The 14,673-nt window shown below is 38.2% G+C and overlaps 1 protein-coding gene across 2 annotated transcripts in view; it reads left to right on the top strand.

Moving 5' to 3' along the window:
* Nucleotides 1-14,673, top strand: part of FCHSD2 (FCH and double SH3 domains 2) — a 359,152-nt gene that overhangs the window by 304,037 nt on the left and 40,442 nt on the right. For both annotated transcript variants that reach the window (XM_058305914.2, XM_071218257.1), the window contains 2 exons: nt 6,541-6,645; nt 10,744-10,905. In XM_058305914.2, coding sequence (XP_058161897.1) covers nt 6,541-6,645; nt 10,744-10,905 — 267 coding nt within the window. The remainder of the gene's footprint in view (nt 1-6,540; nt 6,646-10,743; nt 10,906-14,673) is intronic.

Genomic DNA, 14,673 nt, shown 5'->3' with positions numbered 1-14,673 from the left:
TTTTCTTAATTTTAGAATTGTTTTTGACCTGGAAAGGTTGAGAAGAAACAGCTCCTTTATGGTGAACAGTTTATTCTTTAACTTATCTCTTTCCCATCTCATTTTATTAGAGACAGCTAGAAAAAGCCAGGCAGCACCTTCAACACTCTGCCTAGAAATCTCCTTATCTAGACCGTCTGGATCATTATGTGTATTGTCTATTTTCCCTGTCACCTGTGATAACAATAATGCCTAGTTTTGTTACAACATAGCAGTGTCCTTCCTCTGGTTTCTAATAGCATTTTTTTAAGCCCTCATGAGCATCCTCTTCAGGAGCCACCAGGCTGCCATTACCAGTTTTTTCAAGGTTCTTCCATCTACTTCCCACACCCTTGTTCTAAAGCCACTGTCAAAGGTTTAGATTTTGTTACAGCAGCATCCAACTTCCAGGTACCAAAATTTGTCCCAGATTTCCTTTGCTGCAAACAAACCACCCCAAACTTAGTAGAACAAAGCCAAAGGCTCATTTATTGTTATCTCTCCCAGTTCTAGGTCTCCCATGTCATTGTAGTTGTATGTAACATGCTCTGTTAATATTTTTATTAATGGTCAATTTATTTCCCTACTTACATAATTATATTTAAATCCTTAATGATTGTTTTATACATAAAATCACCAACTTTCACAGCATGATTAATTTTTGTATCATTATACTGCAAAATATAGAATATACAAGGAGATTTTTCCACTGGAATCCTTGACTATAGTTAAAAGTAATTTTTTAGATATTAAAAATATATCTGGGGAAGTGGACGTGGCTCAGCTGGTAGAGTGTCCACCTACCATTGGGAGGTCCAGGGTTCAAACCCAGGGCCTCCTGTCCTGTGTGGTGAGCTGGCCCACACGCTGCACTGCCGTGCGCAAGGAGTACTGTGCCATGCAGGAGTGTCCCCCACACGCAAGGAGTGCACCCCACATTGAGCTGCCCTGTGCAAGAAAAGCGCAGCCCGCCCAGGAATGGTACCTCACACACGGAGAGCTGATACAGCAAGATGACACAACCAAAAAGACATACAGATTCCCAGTGCAGCTGAGAATACAAGTGGACACAGAAGAACACACAGCAAATGTGCAGAGAGAGCAGACAAAGGGGGAGGTGGGGAGGGAGAGAAGGGGAGAGAAACAAATAAAATAAAATAAAATAGATCTGCGGAACAAACGTAGCTCAGTGGTTGAGCACCTGCTTTGCACTTACAAGATCCTGGGTTCAATTCCTGGTACCTCCTAAAAAAAATTGATCTGCTTCCTCACTCTGTTGTCAAAGCATGTTGTTTCTTTCTGCTGGGATGTAAAGAAAAACAGATTTCAACAACTCTTCCAGTACAGCAATAGAAATGATCCAAACTGAAACATAGTGAGAAATAAAACTCTTTAAAAATGAACCAGAGTACCATTCACCTTTTTGGGACAGTCATGTGATCTAACACACTTTTAATTGGAGACTAAAAAGAGACAGAAAAAAATAATAGAAATAATCATGATTGAAATGTTTCCAAATTTAATAAAACCTATAAACCCACAGATCCAAGAAGTTTGAGAAATCTCATGCAGGTAAAACAAAATTATCCCAAAACACGTCATAATCAATTTTATTAAAAAGCAGTGATAAAGAAAAAAATCTTAAAAGCATCCAAAGGACACATTACATATAGAGGAACAAAAGTAAAATTATCACAGATTTCTTGTTCTAAATAATGTAAACCAGAAAACAATGAATGGCATCTTTAAATTGCTGGGAAGAAAATTTCACACCACAGTTGTGTGTCCAATGAAAGTATTATGCAAAAGGAAGGTAAACTAAAGAATTTTGCAAGCTGAAAAACACTGAGAGAATTTGTTGCCAATAGCTCTCTACTGTAAGAAAAGTAAGGGGAAGTTCTTCAGGCAAAGAAAAGTAAGTCCAAAAATGGATCTATACATATTTGGTCAACTGATTTTCAACAAAGGTGTAACAACTTGTAAAAATGCTAATAATATATTCTAATAAAAATGAACTCAGCTGTATTACATTCATAACTAAATTGGGTACAAGAATAATTCATCATTTGAAAATCTTTCAGTATAATAAACTATGTTTACAGAGTAAATATGAAAAAGTTTATGATGGTTTTCATAATTGCCAAAAAGGCCTTTGAGAAAATTCGGTATGGTTAAAAAATAAAATACAATCCCCAGCCAGCTGGATAGAGACTCTCATCGTCCTCAGACTTACATCAGATAGTATCCCTGTTGATTATGTTTGTTCCCTATTGCTGCTGTATTGGGTTACCACAAATTTAGCAGCCTAAAACAAGACAGATTCACTATCTCACAGTTCTGTGTGTGGGTTTGACTAGTTCTGCTTTGGATCTCACAAGGCCAAAATCAAGATATTGACCAGACTAGGCTCTTTTCTGGCTCTGAGGACTCTGAGGGAAAATCCACTTCCAAGCTCACTCACGTGTTGTCAGAATCTAGTTCCTTGCAGCTGCAGGACCGTGGGGTTCCTGAGCTGGAATCTGCCCTTGCCTCCAAGAGGCCACTCTTTGGTCCTTGCTCATTGACTTCTATATCGCAGTTTCCTATTAACCAGCAACAACAAATTTTGAAAGACATTTGGAAAAAGAGACTATTTGCCACAAAAATAAAATACTGATGAATAAACCAGTGAAACAGCATTATCCATAAGAACAAAGGCATATTCTTTTACCAGAGAACATAAACCATGAGTAATTTGAGAGATGCAAAAATGTAGATTTTTACCAAATATATGTGTAATTTCAATGCAATTACAGTCAAACATACAAGATATTTGTAAAGGAACTTGATAAACTGGTTCTAAAACATATCTTGAATTTTTTTGTAATATACAAGAAGAGCCAAGAAACGCGATAATAAGACAGTTGCCTTAGCACTCACTGAAACATACAATAATTACCATAGTAATTAAACTGTGGTATCATACAGACATTAACAACTATCTCAAAGAAAGTGATCTGTGTATGTATGGGAATTTAGTGTATGAACCTTATTTGGATACTGATTCAAACTAACCAATCATAACCATTTTTGAGACATTTGGGGAGGTATAACAATTAAGTGCATTTTAGAAGCTACCAAGGAATTGTTGTTAAGTCTTACTTGGTTATATAAAGAAATTTTCATATTTCTAAAGACTTTCACTAAAGCATGTAGAGATGAAATAACATGATAGGTAGAATTCGCTTTAAAATGCTTTAGCAAGGGGAAACGGATGTGGCTCAAGTAATTGGGCTCCCGTCTACTATAGAAGGTCCAGAGTTTGATACCTAGGGCCTCCTGGCCTGTGTGGTGAGCTGGCCCATGCAGAGTGCTGCCCTACGCAAGGAGTGCCACCCCACCCAGGAGTGCTGCCACACAGAGAGCTGATGGAGCAAGATACCGCAACAAAAAGAGACTCAGAGAACCACGCAGGGGTGTCCCCCACATAGGGGAGTCCCACGCGCGAGGAGTGCGCCCCATAAGGAGAGCTGCCCAGCGCGAAAGGAAGTGCAGCCTGCCCAGGAATGGTGCCGCACACGCAAAGAGAGCTGACACAACAAGATGTTGCAACCAAAAAAAACACAGATTCCCGTGCCGCTGACAACAGAAGCGGACAAAGAAGACACAGCAAATAGACACAGAGAACAGACAACCAGGGTGGGGGGCACGGGGAGAGAAATAAATAAATAAATCTTAAAAAAAAAAAAAGACACAGAGAAGAGACAATAAGAGATGCAGCAACCTAGGGAGCTGAGGTGGCACAAGAGAATGATCGCCTCTCTCCCACTCCACAAGGTCCCACAGCTGGTTCCTGAAGCCGCATAATGAGAATACAAACAGACACAGAAGAACACACAGCGAATGGACACAGAGACCAGACAACGGGGGGAAATAAATAAATTAAATCTTAAAAAGAAATGCTTTAGCAAAGAAATGAAGATAGGTGAAGCAATGGGAGTTCATTCTACTAGCCTTTTTTACTTTTTAGTATATTTGAAATTTTTCGTAATAAAAAATGTTAATGGCATTTCAAATCTTTGGGGAAAAGATTTTGTATTCAATAACTATTAGAGCAATTGACTGTATTTGTGAAAGCATAGAAAGTTATACTCTTCCCTTCTACCATATTCAAAACTACATTTCAAAAGAATGAATGCTAAATGTTAGACACAACATTATAAAAAGTTGGAAAAATATAGAATTTTTTTGGTATATAACCACTGATTTCTTTTTTTTTTTTTTTTTTTTTAAATAAATATTTATTTATTTAATTTCCCCCCCTCCCCTGGTTGTCTGTTCTTGGTGTCTATTTGCTGCGTCTTGTTTCTTTTGTCCACTTCTATTGTCGTCAGCGGCACGGGAAGTGTGGGCCGCGCCATTCCTGGGCAGGCTGCACTTTCTTTTCACGCTGGGCGGCTCTCCTTACGGGGCGCACTCCTTGGGTGTGGGGCTCCCCCACGCGGGGGACACCCTTGCATGGCAGGCACTCCTTGTGTGCATCAGCACTGCGCATGGGCCAGCTCCACACGGGTCAAGGTGGCCCGGGGTTTGAACCACGGACCTCCCATGTGGTAGACAGACGCCCTAACCACTGGGCCAAAGTCCGTTTCCCTGATTTCTTAAGCAAGACACAAAACCCATGCAGGGAGACTAAAAATTTCTGTAAAATAAAAGAATATAAAAAAAAGTTAACAGAAAGAGGAATGGCAAGAAATATTTGTGACATAAATAATAGGAAAAGGACAAATATCCAGAAAATATATATATATTTAAATAATGTGAAAGGACAAAAATTATAAAATGTAGAGAGGAAATGAATTTTAAAACAATGAAAGAATCATTTTTGTATTTAATATTTGCAAAAATTTTAATGATTGGCAAGAGCCAATGTTGATAAAATACAGAGAAACATGCTCTCACATACTTATTAGAAGTAGGTACAACCTTTTCAGAGACAATTTGGTAGTGCCTATTAAAGTTAAAATGTAGGGAAACGGACTTGGCCCAGTGGTTAGGCCGTCCGTCTACCACATGGGAGGTCCGCGGTCAAGCCCCGGGCCTCCCTGACCCATGTGGAGCTGGCCCATGCGCAGTGCTGATACCCGCAAGGAGTGCCCTGCCACGCAGGGGTGTCCCCCGCACAGGGGAGCCCCACGCGCAAGGAGTGTGCCTGGTAAGGAGAGCCACCCAGCGCAAAAGAAAGTGCAGCCTGCCCAGGAATGGCGCCGCCCACACTTCCCGTGCGGCTGAGGACAGCAGAAGCGGGCAAAGAAACAAGACACAGCAAATAGAGAACAGACAACCGGGGGAGGGGGGGGAAATTCAATAAATAAAGAAATCTTTTTAAAAATGATTAAATAAATAAAGTTAAAATGTAGTTTCCCTTTCTGTGTTTTTATCCTAAATATATGTGTTCAAAAAGTCATTGACTAACTTGTAGATTGTTCAATACTATTTATAATGTCAAGAAACTTGAAAATTCAAATAGCAAGAGAGTAAGAGTAAATAAAATATGATATAGTTAAACTATTGAGTGTGTGAATTAAAGAGAATGAGGTCAATATTTGTATAGACAAAAGTTTCTTAGGTATATTGAGGAGGAAATTAATGCTATGTATGTCTCATTTCGTTTTTTGTTTAAACAAAACTATTTGTGTTTGTGCGGATAAGCATAGAAATGCATAAGAAATGGTCTGAAAGAATACATTTAAATTGATGGGACAATGGTTATCTTGGAGTGAAGGGCACATGGTACCACATGTGCAGGTACCATGGCGACTTTCGCTGTTTTATATTATGTGCTCTTTTGCGACTATACTCTGTATTTATGAAATGTTTAAAGATTAAAGGTATCATGTCATTATATTTTAAGAATTGACCCTTTTGTCATTATATAAAACCCTTTATTCCTGATAATTTTCCTTGCTTGGAAATCTGCTTTTTCTGGGAGTATTATAATATATAGCTACTCCATCTATATTAATGTGTATATATATATAGTGTATTATATGTAGCATCTTTATTTTAAAGTAAGTTTCTTATAGAGAACATACACTTGAGTCTTGTTATTTTTTTAAACAAATCAATTTTATGGGTACATATTAATGAAACACAGTTTTTTTAAAAAAGTTATTGTCAAAAATTGTGCAATCTGAATAAGGTCTTTAGATTGCACCAATGTCAATTTCCTGGTTTTGATATTGTACTGTATGATTTTATAAATTATTACCATTGGGGGTTTTGGGGGGAAGAGTACACAGAACTCTACTACTTTTGCAACTCCCTGTGAGTCTATAATTATTTCAAAATTAAAATTATCTTAAATAAATAATGGAAACCAACTAAATGTAAATAAAGGAAACCAATTAAAGATAAATAAAGGAATCATGGCCATTAGTCACTAAAGTCTTTCGAATTATCTAAGTACTATAGACATTTAAGGGAAAAAGAGAAAAAGGAAAAAAAAAACAATCATAATTATTTTCCTGTTTTCTTTAATAGGTTCTAGATGAGCTGGAATGTCATGGAGTTGCAGTATCAGAGCAAAGCCGAGCAGAACTGGAACAGAAAATAGATGAAGCTAAAGAAAATATTCGTAAAGCAGAGGTGAGATGGCAACTATTGCCCCAAAGAAAATGTGACACCCATGAGACATAGTTTCAGAATTTGGTTTTTGCACACTGCTTAAATTGAAGGTGACTCAACACCTTTATCTGTGTACACAGTATAATTTATAAAGTACTGCTGTATATAAGGTAGCACATATAGCAAAAAGATATTGAACCTACTGTGACAAATTTATAATATGAAACATTAAATAACAAAAATTAACTATAATAAAGGTACAAATTTTTAGGTTTTCACAAAATACATAATAAATAAGTCAAATTAATGGTATTGAAATTGATAAAAGTTTAAAGCCTATGAGAATTTCCCCTATTTCCCTGGATCCAGGGGCATGACTTTTAAAAATGGAGGAAAGTTGAGAGGGCAAAAAAAGGCTTTCCATCTGCCTCGCCTAGAGAAACTCCATTAACCCCAACTTTGCTTCATTCCTGACAAAGTCTCATCCACGGCCTCCATAGCAAGGAGGGCAGGGCACTCGGTGAAGAGCCATTTTCCTCTCTAATTCAGTGTTACGGCTAAACCATACCCTGGGGTGCTGGCCAAGTACTGTTCGCAGACCATTGCCTAGTTGGAGAGCCGCTGACATGTGGTAGAAATTTTTCCTGTTGTTTGTTTCTCCAAACTCTAGAGGAAGCCAGTGGCAGAGCTTTGGTGGAACAGTAGTGACTATTTTGAGACAAGTCTCAGAAGTTGTCCGAAGGCGTGTTCTCTCTTATTTTCCACTTCCAGACTCCATCCCTAGTGCCCATCTGGTGCCCTAGCACAACCCAACTGTACCAACACCCAGTAGTAGCAGTAGTAGGTATCAGTCACACAGAGTCTGCTTTTGGCTGAATGACGTGTTATTTCCGTGAATATGCAATGCTACCCTGTGTTTGTTAGTTTAAAGCTAAAAATATAAAGTGAGATTCCCACGAAAGGGTTTCTCACTTCTTCTAATACCAGTATTTAAGTCTGGCGTCTCAAAGATTGTTTTCTTACCAAGTATATGGAATGTGCTAAAACTGTGGTGCTAGATCCATTAATTCGGTTTTGAATATCTGTGAAATTTAATTAATCTACTATTATCTTAAAATGATCTGATACTTAATTTCCACTTAAAATGTAAAAAGAAGAAATAGCCCAGCTGAAATTAGATGGCACATAAAAAGTCATAATTATTGAGGTAGTAATTGTGTGATTGTCATAATGTCATTTTTGACTAGAATAAACCATAAGGGTCTTCAGAGGAACTGACAGTAGTGGTTTCTGTAGATTCCCTTTTCCTTTCTTCTGCCTGTATGTCATTTACATTGGGTTTTCTCTTTCCATTCAATAGTTATTTACTTTATTTATTATAAATATTTACACAAAAGGGAGAAAACCAGTTAAAATTTCTTTGTATCCTTCTAACTTCATGATTGGTTTTTAACTCCTAATAACATGAGTATCGCCTCCCTTCCTGGTTAATCTGATTTATCCAGTCTTTATTATGCTTCCATTCATTGTTGCTAATTAGAGTGTAAGTCTTTTGCAGCACTTAATTGATTAAAGAAACTTTTTCCATTTGTAAGAAATTGAAAATGTAATGACCTGTGCTTTTCCAATTAATCCTTGGCTGATTAATTTGGGCCAAATTCACTAATTGATTAATTCAGCAAGTACTTAGTGAGTACGTGCTATGTGCCAGGTACTGATTGAGTATATTAGACAAACAATGATGAACAAACTATTGTTACAATGTTGTGATCTCTATGGCTATCACAAGAATATTTATCGTAGATGTGGCATGATTTGCAACCCCTAATTCTTGTATCAAAATGAGGCAACAACTGCTTATAAAGTAAACTTTAATTACAGTTTTCTTAACCTGGTATTTAGGTATTTAAATATTTTGAAATGCCTTTTATCATACACATACTTTTCCATCTGACACATCATATCTTTTCAAAGTGGTTCATGACTTATATTGTACTAGGACATAGTCATTTTTTATGTTTAAATTGTACCTTTTATTTTGGTTGAAGAGATTCTTTTTTTTTTTTTTAAGTGAGATGTTTAACACAAAGGAGAAAGTTGGGGAGAAATCACAGATAACAAAAAATTTCTAATAACTCAGATTTGGTGTAAGGTGTGTAGGAAGAACTGTGTATCCTGTGATTCTTTCTGCAAGATTTTTTATATCCTCCGTAATCAGCATTGATTGCACATTCCAAAGCCAAAGCCCAATATATAGAAAATCACTCCTTGCGCGCATCAGCACTGTGCGTGGGCCAGCTCCACAGGGGTTAGGAGGCCCTGGGTTTGAAACTTGACCTCCCGTGTGATAGGCGGACGCCCTAACCATTGGGCCAAATCCGCTTCCCCATGATTCCCTTTATATGAAATGTCTAGAATAGGCAAATCTGTAGAGACAGAATGTCGTGGCTCCTAAGAGCTACAGTGTTGAAGAAATTGAGATTGAGACTAAAGGGTACAGGTTTTCTTTGTGTTGTGATGAAAATGTTCTAAAATTGATTTGGGTAATAAGTTTGCACAGCTCTGAGAATATACTAAGAACCATTGAATTATATACTTTAAATGAATGAATTGTATGGCATGTGAATTATTTCTCAATAAAGGTATTAGAGGAAAAAAAAGAAATCAGAATTTACCAAAAAGTGTACCTTCATTCCAAAAGGTCTAATTAGCTTAGTTGTCCTAAATGATATTGCAGGGAGAGATGCTGGGCGTTATGCATCCCACTGAATATACTGGGGGAGAGTGTAAATTACAATATAAACTATTATCCATGTCGTGTAGCAGTGCTCCAAAATGTATTCACCAAATGCAATGAATGTGCTACAATGATGGGAGAGGTTGTTGATATGGGAGGAGTATATGGGAACCTCTTATATTTTTTAATGTAACATTTTATGTGATCTATTAACTTAAAAAAAGGTAATTTAAATATTTATGTGACACTAAAAACCGCTGAGTTGTACACTTTAAAATAGTTAAAATGATGAATTTTATGTGTATTTTATCTCAACTTAAAATAAATATCAATATGCTTCAAATCTTAGGAAGACAAAGTAAGCAATGAGAGCTCAGATCATTATTGATATGGGTCATCAAAAAATTGCATACAGGGAAGTGGATGTAACTCAAGAGGTTGAGTGCCTGCTTCCCACATGGGAGGTCCCAGGTTCAGTTCCCAGTGCCTCCTGAAAATAAAACAACAAGCAAACAAAAGAAAAAAGAAAAAAACAACTCAGAGAAGCAGATGTGGCTCAGTGGTTGGGTGTTGGCTTCTCATTTACAAGGGCCCAGGTTCAATCCCTAGCCCCAATGCTTAAAAAAACAAAAGAATTGCATACAAAAGGACTCGGTGAGTACACTTGTTTGTCTGCAAGTCCACAGAACCTCCAAGTCAGGTCCTTAAAATTATCTCACTGAAACTTTCAGGTGTTGAAAAGAGACCACCACTCCAATATCTGAAACAGAGAAACTGAATTTTTTTTACTTTCTAAGCAAAAGAAAATCATACAATGCACAGTCTCTCTGAACAAAGCAAGAGCTGATGTGTAGGGTTTTAAAACGTGAATTTCAGGATTGACAGATTTGCAAAAATAGTGGTGTTTCAAGAAGAAAAATGCTAGATCTCAGGATGCTCTGATGCATAGCCTTATGAACAAGAAAAAAAAGCAGACTTTACAGCAAGTTAATCTCTCTATATTGTTTTTTCCAGGAGGTAGTGGGGATTGAACCCAGGACCTTGTACGTTTGAAGCAGGCACTCAACCACCGAGCCACACCCGTTCCTAATCTCTTTCTATTCATAGCTGATATTTGATGGTCTTGTCAAAATGCAAGTGCACCGTCTGTCATCATCAGGAGGCTCTGATTCCTCTTCCTGTGTGCGTGCATGTGCTCCCTTGCTCTCCAAGTGAAAAGCTAGCATCTGTGTCAAGGAAGAGTTGCTTGTGAATATCAAGGTTATTCTAATCAATAGCGCAGGAATGACTAAAATAAACCAATTGAAGGGGGGAAAAATGCCTTGATTTCTAACCTTTTTCTTGGTTTCCTTTGATAATTTTGTTGTTGTTGGTTTTCTTAGATAATTAAGTTGAAAGCTGAAGCCCGGCTGGACCTGCTGAAGCAGATCGGTGTTTCTGTGGACACGTGGCTAAAGAGTGCAATGAACCAAGTGATGGAGGAACTGGAAAATGAGCGATGCGCCCGCCTTCCTGCAGTAACCAATAATGGCACTTTACACTCGGTATGGTTTTTCTTCTTTGGTATAATGGGCAGACTTCCATTGAAGAATGCTACTCTTAGACTATATAGCCAAGCTTAATAATAGCCAATATTTGAAAGAAAAATTGTTCTGCTAGAATTTCGTTGTTTTTTCTTTAGCCTATCACAAATTCATTTTCCTTATACTTTGTGCAGGAAAAAAAGGGAGAGAGGATGAAAAACAATGGATCTTTTGACCCACAGCAAAGAATGTATTATCATTAGTTGGGTTATCAATGCCAATTAACCAAATTCATTATCCCATTCTTAGAGTAGGTATGCTTCTAGTCTGGAAGTAGCAGAATAGGAAATTGAATCTTACTTTTCCAAAGTTCTCAGAGGTTTTCTCTAGTGAAAATAAAATTAAACATCCAGAGATTTGTAAACAGTTATAAAGAAGTACAAGGACAGCTCTTTATCTGTGGGGTTAGGCTAAGGCGACTTGGTTCACACTCTCCTTACATCATCTGTCGTCAGCGGACGGTGAAGTATGGTTCTACAGACAAGGCCAGGACTCAAACTTAAGTTTTCTTACTTACGGTTCTTTCTACTCTGATGTCATCTAGTTCAACCTCTTAGGTCTGAAGTACTTCCTACTGCCACCTCCCCTCCTATTATTCTGTCATTATTTCCTTTATGGCATTTATTGTAATCTATGCTTGTCTTCTTTTATTTTGTTTATTATGTATCTTCCTCTCTGTTATGTAATTTCCATATATGCCTGGTTTGCTGCTCTGCACGGCAAAGTGTCTGGTACATTGTAGGTACTCAGTAAATACTTGTTGAAGAAAGAAATGGGTGAATGGATGGAAAGGTGAATAGAATAGTTGCAAACTAAAACCCAGAATTCCCAAATTCCCACTAAAAACATAGTGCCTGTTCAGAAACTGTGCACGTCAGACATTAGGCATCCTAGCTAGAGAAATTAGCCAACATTTAAAAACATTCCTGGGGAGCAGATGTGGGCTTAAGCAGTTGAGCACTGGCTTTCCACAAAGTAGATCCTGGGTTCATTCCCCAGTCCTGGTATCTCTCACATAGGAGGTCCTGGTGCCTCCTAAAAACAGAAAATCAAACCAGCAAATAAATGAACAAAAAACAAACAAACTCAGGGGAGCCATATGTGGCTCAGTGGTTGAGCACTGGAGTTCCACAAAGTAGATCCTGGGTTCATTCCCCAGTCCTGGTACCTCAAAAAAAAAAAAAAATTCCTGAGAGTTTCGTCAGTTTTCTCACGTTAACTCTCTGATTTTCTAATGCCAGCACACTGCACATTTAAAAAGGGTTCTGTGTGAATGTGCATTTCAAGGAAAAAACAATTTATTGAAGGTTTATTTTTACTTCACGTTAATGGTAATTCAAGTGGGAAAAATCTGCATACCTCAACAACTTCACTTTAGGGTTAGAAGAGATTTTTCCGTTTTTAATAGAATAGAGTGCTCCATGTCATGGAATATCTCTTCTTATTCATCTTTTAAAAATTACAATTCTCTTCTATTCTGGTTATCCATTCTGTGTTTGGAACTTATGATAGCAGAAAATTCCAGGCACAGACTGGCCTTTGGCTTCTACAGCAGCATGGTTGCCAACCAGTTAAACCCATGGTTTTCCTTGGACTAGCACCTTTTCTAACCAAACCAATTAAGTAGACATTTATCGCCATACTTTGTGCTTTTGGGAAAATTGGAGATGAACAAGTCTTGGTTCCTGCCCTCAAAGAACTTGCAATCTGGTGCAGCAGACACATCTTTGTAGGGCTGAATGATGCCAGGCTTCTGTGAGGCATGTCCAGAACTGCGCTAACTCCCACCTCAGCCACAGTGTGACCTTCAAAAAGTTGCTTCTCTCAGGGTTTCAGAGAGAAAGTTGGGGTAAATGACTCCAGGATCCTCTCCAAGTCCAAACTCTAATGATTCTGTGAAATACTATCAGAAAAGCTCAATATCAGCTAGAATTATAGGGAAGAAATTTGCCCATGAAGGAAATACCAATTGAGACAGTCCTTGAAGAATTTTAACGGGAGACAAAGGCTTCTGAGTATGAAGGAAGGGAAGAAGGAAATGTGCTTAGCACAGTGACTGGCGTGGAGTAAGTGTGGAGTAAGTTGGGTATTTTTGAGAGCTGTCAGAAGAGTATCAGCTTGTCGAGAGACATGTCATATCCTCTGAAAAGAGAGCACTTTGCACCCCGATACCACTCTTTCTTCCCTCTAGTCAATCTTTCAGAGTCTATGTTGTCTGCCTTTCAGCTAAGAAATTGTATTTTGAAGAAACTTTGCTAACAATATAAATAAAGGAGGGATGTGGGCACAGAGCATCTTGATGAGGTCCCAATATTTATTTAACCTGCTTTTCAATGACAACATTGAAATAATTTAGAAAGAGTTGTGTCTCTTCACACCAACGGCTAGCTGGCTGAGAAGTATGAAGCAGAAATACATATTCGAGAACGAAATTTTTTCTTCCATTATAGATGCCAACAAAAGCATTAGTCATCAAGTTCAGAATTCCTGTCTGTCTGGAAAACATGGTTAATACTACTGTTAGACATTAACAGTGTAACTGGAAAGTGTTTGTACTGCCTTATGGAAGATAAATGTTTTTAAATTATGCGGTCTGTTTACCTTATAAAATAAAGAAAGAACTCTTCTTACTGGGTAGTAACTCGTTGCCTTCTGTATCATTTTGTGGTACAGAATATAGGCTTGAGAAGGAAAAAAAAGGAAGAGTCCCAGAATGTAGCAATATTTTTTAAATGGAAAGTAGCCTACTAATGTAATGATTTAATTGATAGATAACCAGAGCCTACACACAACTTACGATTGGATTGCCACTATTGATCCACTCGGCCTTTCAGTCACTTGTCTCTCCCTTCTCTTATTTTCTTGCCATTCTCAAAAACCCATAGCCAGTTTACAACCTTATTTTTGAATTTGTATTAATTTTAAAATGGAAAATATTTTATAACTAGATTACCAGAAAAGCTAGAAATAGCAAAGGAAGGAAAATTATCAATAGCTCCATGCTAATAACACCACAGTTAGCGGTTGGTATATTTCCTTCACCTTTCTACTATCCTTTTTTGCCTCGGAAATCCATAGTCCTTTGAGATGGATTTATTTTCTTCTTTCTATTCTTTTTTTTTTCCTTTCCCCCACCCTGCTATGTTTGCTGTCTGTGTCCATTCACTGTGTGATCTTCTGTATCTATTTCTCTTTTTGTCTTCTCATCTCTCTCCTCTAGAATTTACTGGGATTCGATCCTGGGGACCTCTGACATGGAAGGAGGTTCCCTGTCAATTGCACCACCTCACTACTTGGTCTCTGCTGAGCTTCACCTTGAGTCTTCCCTTCGTCTCTCTTTTGTTGCATCATCATCTTGCTGTTTGACTCACTTGTGCAGGCACTCGCCTTGCTGCACAGGCACTCAGCTTACCACACAGGCTCTGGCTTGCCACGTGGGCACTTGGCTCACCACACAGGCACTTGCGTGGGCACTTGGCTTACCGCACAGGCACTGGCTCATTACACGGGCACTGACTCACCACGTGGATACTTGTCTTGCCACATAGTCAACTGGCTCACTGCACAGGGACTTCACTCGCAGTGCAGGCACTGGCTCGCCACACAGGCATACTTTCTCTTCTTTCTTTTCACCAGGAGACCCCAGAGATCAAACCCATGTCCTCCCATATGGTAGGCGGAAGCCTTATCAGTTGAGCCACATCCTCTTCCCTCTTCTTTTTTTTGCCC

This window comes from Dasypus novemcinctus, chromosome 10, assembly GCF_030445035.2.
Source record: "Dasypus novemcinctus isolate mDasNov1 chromosome 10, mDasNov1.1.hap2, whole genome shotgun sequence".
In the NCBI taxonomy this organism is placed as follows: domain Eukaryota; kingdom Metazoa; phylum Chordata; class Mammalia; order Cingulata; family Dasypodidae; genus Dasypus; species Dasypus novemcinctus.
The sequence above is the reverse complement of the archived record's forward strand: the minus strand, read 5'-3'. Positions and strand labels throughout refer to the sequence as shown.